The sequence below is a fragment of the Halichondria panicea genome, chromosome 15 (assembly GCF_963675165.1).
Source record: "Halichondria panicea chromosome 15, odHalPani1.1, whole genome shotgun sequence".
In the NCBI taxonomy this organism is placed as follows: domain Eukaryota; kingdom Metazoa; phylum Porifera; class Demospongiae; order Suberitida; family Halichondriidae; genus Halichondria; species Halichondria panicea.
The window spans coordinates 1,961,937-1,969,537 of NC_087391.1; the positions used below are offsets into that span (position 1 = coordinate 1,961,937).

The window sequence follows — 7,601 nt, forward strand, 5'->3', positions numbered from 1 at the left end:
GCATAGAGACAGGCCACAAACCATACAATGAAACTTGTCACATTAGCTGAAGATGCATCAGGCATTTGATCAAGACGTACTGCAATGAAGTTACCAAAATCATAGTTCGACCACAAAATGAATCAACATGAACAAAATTGAAGATGGAGCATACACAAGGTCTTCGGCAATGGGTGAATCGACGCAAAGTTGGAGTACGGAGGCCATTATTGAAGCTACAAAGTAAATCAAAAACCAGCTCTCACCATAGTGAAGTTGCCACACTTAGTATCAGCTATCCATCCAGACAGTAATGCAAACACAAACCATGGAACATAGGGCAGAAAGATAACGTCGGATTAAGGTGCTCTCTATTTTCAAACACTGTTAGAAATGCTGTGAACAGGTTATCCAAAGAGCCAAAACCAATACTAACAAGGAATGTCCACAGCAAAATTAGAAGAGCGCCTTTTGAAGTAATTTTATCCGAGTCCACCTAAATCTGTACCTTACTTTATAGCATCGCCATCTGGTGAAATTGAGGCTTCTCAGTATAAACAACTGGTTGATTGACTGGTAGATCGAGAGTGCCAAGAAATTCATTACTGAGATATGGCAGCCACCAAGCATATTCAACAGCAAGGGGAAAAAGACAGAAAAAACAGTCAAAACACCACCCAAAAACTGGCAACCAAACTGGAAACCACTCTTATTATGAACATCTTATGTGTATAATTTGCGATACCTTGAAAATGACAATGTATGCACATCATTTACTATATGAAAGGCACCTTAATTTTACCCTGTGACACGGTATATACATTACTGTGCTATGATAATTGTACTGCACTTAATTGAAAGAAAGCTAATTGAGAATACTATCACGTGACTATGTGACTATAGTGATGCCGTGTGAGTACATAGTGATGTCACATCATTAGTCTAAAAGGACACGTTGAAAGGTTACTGTATAGTATATGAACATGTAGTAGTTAGGCAAATGTAGCTAGGCAAAACATGAAGATTAACTTTGTATTGTTTTGGAGTGTGGCAGTCTGTGTGTGTGCAAGTTTCATCTCCGTGAGTTATATACTAGCTGTAGCATCCATAATTATATATATATATATATATAATTATGTGTATGAGTACAGGTGAGAGGTGAATTTACATTATCAGTGAATTTCATCAACTACACCAACCCAACCGGACTGTGTGCTGACTGTGAGACTGAATTGGGAGATGTGACAAGTGCTGACCAGCTAGTACCAGTTTGCTGTGATGAGCTACCATTCATAAACACCAATTGTGACAACATAGGAGAGGGGAGATGTGACACCAGGTTCCGTTGGACCATCAGACAATTTGGTGCTACGCTAGAGACACGAGCCCTTAGTATGCACTATCCTAACGCTTCTTCCTACTTCTTTACCAACTGTAACAACTTACACGACACTTCTTGCCCATTCAGTGAAATGAGCACAACATTCGGTCAAGGTCCAACAGCACTACTGGGAGTAACATCCAATCCTCTGCCTGTTTCAAAAACAGATTTTACTGTGTGGATGGTATGTGGTGTTCAATCTTATACCATTTTGATATGATTGAACTTTTTATATATAGGGACGAATCCAGTTTTTCATAGAAGCTGTGGACAGTATGCTGCCAAACATAATAGACAGTTTGTTGATTGACCTGGACAACCTCCAACTTGGAGCAGACTTAACAGAGGAGATGACGTTCACTGGATTCCACAATATATCTTACATGACCATGACTTTTAGAGTCGAGTGCTCTCCTGGTTTCTGTGGACCTGACTGTATGACCACACCTCAGAACAATCCACAAGTGGCGACATGTCAAACTGATGGCACTCTAACATGTACTGATAATCGATTAGACCCTTCACCTTTTGTAGCCTGCAACGACTGCCTCTACAACCTGGATATTACTACTGGCTGTTCTACCTGCTTGGATGCCAACTATGACCTAGCCACAAACTGCACCCAGTGCCTACCCAACAGAGATCCCTCTACCAATTGCTCCCAGTGTCTACCAGGCTGGGACATCACCTCGAACTGTACTTGTTGCCTACCCAACAAAGACCCAGTCACCAACTGCTCTCTCTGCCTACAACCAGACAGGTTCACTGATACAGACTGCAGTGTGTGTGCTCTACCAGGAGGGGACCCAGCAACACTCTGTCAAACATGCTTGGATAACTTTAATCCTACCTGCACTGAGTGTGTGGCTAACTATGATCTGAACACCAAATGTTTGTCTTGTCTACCAGGCTATGATATTAATAGTGTATGTACAATTATGCCTTCTAGGACGAAATATATCCACAAGATGTACTGCCTGCCTGTCTAGATTCACTGGAAGTAACTGTGAACCTGGTGAGTGCTATACACAACACTATACATGTACACAGTCAACACAGAGTGTGCTTGGCATATAAACAAAAGCATCGATAACCAAAAATAATTACACTTGCTATAGAATCTATAGAAACTTCACTAAGTGTGGGACTGGTGGGTGGTATCGCTGGAGGAGTGGGTGGAGCTTTGCTACTCATCATTCTAGTAATGGCCATGCTCCTACTTACAGTCCGTATCAGAAAGAGTGGTAACCAAGACATCAGTACTGCCACTACTACAGGTGAGGCACTAGACACATAAACTAGCTATGCACTTGCTATAATGACTTCATCGATGCACGCAGCAATTAGCACTGATCAACACTAGTCTGACTGCTTTAAGCTTTTTAAATCCATGCAGACAAAAAAGTTACAGAAGTCATGGAAATGAGTCAAAATCCCGTGTACATCAGTATGAGTACAGCTGAAACGCATACCACGGACCATGAACCCATACAAACACGTCCTAACATACTCAAAGGGATTAATGCTGAGGCTAACCACACCCACCAGTATGAGACTGTGGACACACCCATTGAAATAAATCAGAACCCTGTGTACAATATTGAAGCTGACTATGAGAACAATGATCTGGGACCGACAAGAAATGAGCAGCTACCGCCGGAATACGATTATATTCAAGTGTGAAACTATAATACAGCCTATTTCCTTTTATTCTTGCTACATAATTGCTAATGTGTATAAAAAAGTCTATGGTATACCATATAGCGGGTAATTTTCGTTGGTGCAAATTTTCGTACAAATACTTCTTTTCGTACAGCTCGGATAGTGACGTTGAATCTATTGCGGTAAAATAATTTTGTAGTTTTAATTTTCGTATTCAATACGAAATATTCCGCTATACAGTGCCAATCTACACATTCCTATGACATCACATATGACATCATATCGAGTGCACTATCCTTTTATCCACGAGCATCATGTAACGGATAATTATGCTACTACAGAACTTCCATGGCCATTCTTAGACTTTTAGCTAATCTGAAGCTATTACTCTATGATGATGATTTAGCATGGGCACAATAAACACCCATAAAAGGTCAATCAACCACCTGCCAATACTGGTGAACCGCAGGTGCTGATGCCTCGGTGGAGGCGCCAAAGCTTTTAAATTATGGCAATGAAGCTACAGTACTAGCAGACTATTTAAATACACACATGTACAACTATACGTTACACACGTAGAGAATGGTGGAAAAGAGTAGGAAAAGATCGACCATGATTGTTGCTAAAAAGGGTCCCAAATCCATAATTGTTAATCGCTTTGTAGCTTTTTTATTTATCTCGCGAGCACAGCCGTCAGAAGGGGGAAGGACATCTGGTAGAAGTGGCCGCTTTTCCATGGGCCCATTTCGGAATGTTGTAGCATCAATCAGATTTCCGGTTTCTAACATTTTGGATGTGGTTTTACATAACCTGTAGAAATGCTATACAGCTAGATTTAGAAGCCTAGAAGCTAGATTAAAATATTAAGCTGCTGTTATTCGTGCCATGAAGTTAAAGTAAGAGCTTCTTCTAGTCATGTTTTCTTGGATTAAAATAATGCTTTGTTCTCAAGTTAGTACTAGAACGCGAGCTATAGTGGTAGCTGCAAGAATCATAAACCTGCAGCCATTAATAAGTATCGACTTTGAACTTTCAGCATCCTTTTCATGGTCGATCATTTTCCACTCTTTGCACCATGAAAATGTAGAATTGTAAATTGTACTGTTAGTTTAATGTTAGTCTGTTATAGTACTGTAGCTTCATTGCCGTAAAACTTTGGCGCCTACACCGAGGCATCAACACCCGCGGTGCTTCCATTTGATCAGAAATGGTATTATGAAGACTTAGTATTATAATCAATGCTTACGTACACATCCAATTACATAATACAGCTACATGTATGAAGTTCGACATTTCCAACTCAACCTACGGAAGTGATTACACTCACACCTTGTCATCACTATTACTAAATGCTCAGTCCCTAACTATAGTATACCAAAAACTGAGAATGTGCAACGGAAACTCAAACTCTAATGCTGTACACAGAGTGAATGCACGTAACCACCTTCATGCCGATGTAAAGAGTGTCCTTGTACTGTTGCCCGTGCTCCTCAAACTCAAAGGAACCGTTGTAGCCAACACTCCAGCTACCGCTATTATCAACTGGTGGTGCATGGGGGGGGGGAGGGGAAAAGTATAAATATTGGTAAACCTTAATGTTACTACTATCCGGGTATATTTTAGCGAATTTGTAATAACGCTAAAATCAACCTTAAACTCATACATCTTTTGAAATTATTGTGCTAATGAATTTGCTGCTATTAGTATCGTAAAACCAGAGAAAAATTTGAAACACTAAAATTACTACCTGTCGTATAGTAACCTTAATGTATAGTGCAAGACAGATTACTACACTGATATACCATAATACCTCGATTTAAAGCGACACTTTTGAAGCCAGAGGTCACTTCGTTTGGAGGTTGAAAAATTATATTTAAGTCCTGGTCGCATATTTAAAGGGTCGCATCTAATTAGAGGTAACTTTACAGAGTCTACTTGCCTCGATTTCAGGCTGCTTAAAAACACTGATTTTCCAGTGGGCTACAATCGAGGCTAGGGAGTGGCTACATTTAGAATGCGACATTAAAAAAATAATTGTCTACGCAGCTGTCGCTATTTTTAGAGGTCAGAAAATTGCAGAAGCTCATGGATGTCGCATATTTGGAGGGTCGCCTTAAATTGAGGTCTTACGGTAATTATCTGATATGTAGCTATGGTAATGAATACTACAACAATGGCACCGTACATTACAATAACTATGACCAGCTATCTTACTGTCTAAAAGATCGGAGTTGACTACTACACACGCTTTTCTAGTATAGAGAACAGACAGATTAAGCCACTATATAATTATATGTACAGACAGACAGCTCTTTGAAATATCATTTACAAGAAGCTCCATGCATGCATGCACCATAACCCTAAGCAAACCATATGGCTCACCTTTTCCCAGTGGAGGGTGGACATCAAAGAATAACCTTTCTTGAATGTACCAGCTAGATGGCGTATTCACCAAAGTGGGTCTCATCTCACCTATACAGTGCATGTGTGGAAAATTTATGTAACCTGACTCTGTGATAAATCACTAATTGTTCTATGCAATTTATTGAGTAATACAACTTCCTTGCACAGTCTATAGCCGAATATAAATATACGCATTCTCAGTAAGGGGGACAGTATAAAATAGAATGTGCCATGTAGCGTAAGTCCGACTTATGCTACATGGCACATTCTATTTTATACAGTCTAGTTGCTATGGACGCCAGAGGGATGACAGGCAGTCCAACATAGTAGGCCGCATCCAGGTGATCTAACAAAGAGCTATACACAATTGTGTGAGAAGGACGGTATTTATATCAGGTCCAGACGGAGTCTTTGTCGCAGGGTGATGGAGTGATTGACTCTGAGGTTCTCTCTTTCTTCAGGGGATGCCATATAGAGATGGTTGCCTGGGGGTAGGTATATTACTTGCAAGGGTTGTGAACTTAGTTGTGTTGAAGTTTGACTTCGCTTGCAGATCAGCTTTCACAGAATTATTCAGGAGAGATGTTGGCTTTTTCTATGGCTTTTGCATGCAGCAGCCTTTCTAATACTAGCCGCAGCTAATACCTTCAACAACAACTTTTGGGGAAATAAATTGTAGCCAATGGTATCAACACTTCAATCTTGAGCATTTAGGTATATACAACTACCCACCTATTGTGGTATTCTACTCTCTAGACTGGATGTGCACTGTGAGAGTCACGATTATTAATTATGTCTCAGTGATCTTGCATGTGTTAGACTAGTCTGTTAGTTGTGCTGTGTTAATGCCATCCCATCACAGAATGATCAAGATTTTTTATTTTGTGCATGTGCGTTCATGTTTGCCAGTTGCACAAAAAGAGGGGAAAAATTATCCTTTTTTTGCTCCCCATTATCTTGAAAAACGTGCCTATTATTATTCTGACATAATTATACAAAAGACGTTATACGGTAGGCCATCACTGACGAGTGTCCTGGCCCCCCTGCATGATTTAAGTGCAATAAATTAATAGGACTGGTATACAAGCTGGCACAATGAAACCAATTGAAAACATAATTATGGTTTCTTAAACATGATATCACTGATCTATAATATATACTTCCATATATAAATAATTATAGCTGTTAAATGATATGATTGTCAGAAGCGAGATATTTTTCAAAGGCATCTTCCACCCACCTGTATGGAGTAGCTATATCTCTCATCTTGTACCAGCAGCTCAATTGTGCACAGACAAACTCAATGGCAGAAGTTAGCAGGATCACTTTTAGAGGGGCTGAGATCAGAGAATGCATGATCCAAAACCAGTCCGAGTCGTAAGGATCTGTTAGCTCTCTGTGATAGTCTAGACCTGAGACCACTAATGAGATATACCATTACAACTATCGTAAGAAATGAGGCAAATCCGATTTTCTTCAAAATGGAAGGTATAATGGGCACTGCAAATGGATAAAATGAGAAACTCATAGATTGCTATAAAACCAACCACCCAGAGCGACGTTTCATAGGAGAATGACCAGATCATGACATCTGTACAATTTTGGGAAGCCAATATATCGTGGATTCAATCTTTCACATACAATAACTGCTGAAAAAGATAGTATGAAGTGAAAATAAAGCCGAAGGACACACTGAGAGCAAGCATTCGCAAAACATTTTCAACTTCCTCAGTCGTAAACGGACCTCCATATCTCGATTTACCCAAGTCAATTCTAGAGGGTATAGCATCTTTGTAGTAAGTGAGAGCACTGCGATTGAGGGGAGCCGCTTTTTAGCAAACTTAAGAACTTTGAAGGAAGGATTGAGGAAGCTTGTTTTAAAATAAGCAACTTATTCACAAGTAAAAAATCGGAGCACAACACAACACATAACGAAATTACTGACACTAGAGACAGGATTTGCAATGGGGTGTTTCCCTCGCCTACCCAGCAGTCGGTTAGAACATAACGAGTGGATACCGTTCCCAGCATAGAGACAAGCCACAAACCATACAACGTAACTTGTCACATTAGCCGAAGATGCATCAGGCATTTGATCAAAACCTAACTGCAATGAAATTACCAAAATCATGGCTCGACCAGCAAAACTTAATCTACATTAACAAAATTGAAGGTG

General features: G+C 39.9%; 1 protein-coding gene and 1 pseudogene across 1 annotated transcript; one reads left to right on the top strand and one right to left on the bottom strand.

Moving 5' to 3' along the window:
* Nucleotides 1–5,528, bottom strand: part of LOC135348841 (T-complex protein 1 subunit delta-like) — a 56,413-nt pseudogene extending 50,885 nt beyond the window's left edge.
* On the top strand, nucleotides 941–3,269 carry LOC135349387 (uncharacterized). The gene is made up of 5 exons (XM_064547917.1): nucleotides 941–1,059; nucleotides 1,131–1,544; nucleotides 1,600–2,375; nucleotides 2,479–2,637; nucleotides 2,757–3,269. The coding sequence occupies exons 1-3, from the start codon at nucleotides 997–999 to the stop codon at nucleotides 2,347–2,349; spliced, it is 1,227 nt and encodes a 408-aa protein (XP_064403987.1). The 5' UTR covers nucleotides 941–996; the 3' UTR covers nucleotides 2,350–2,375; nucleotides 2,479–2,637; nucleotides 2,757–3,269.
* Nucleotides 5,529–7,601: the final 2,073 nt, after the last annotated feature.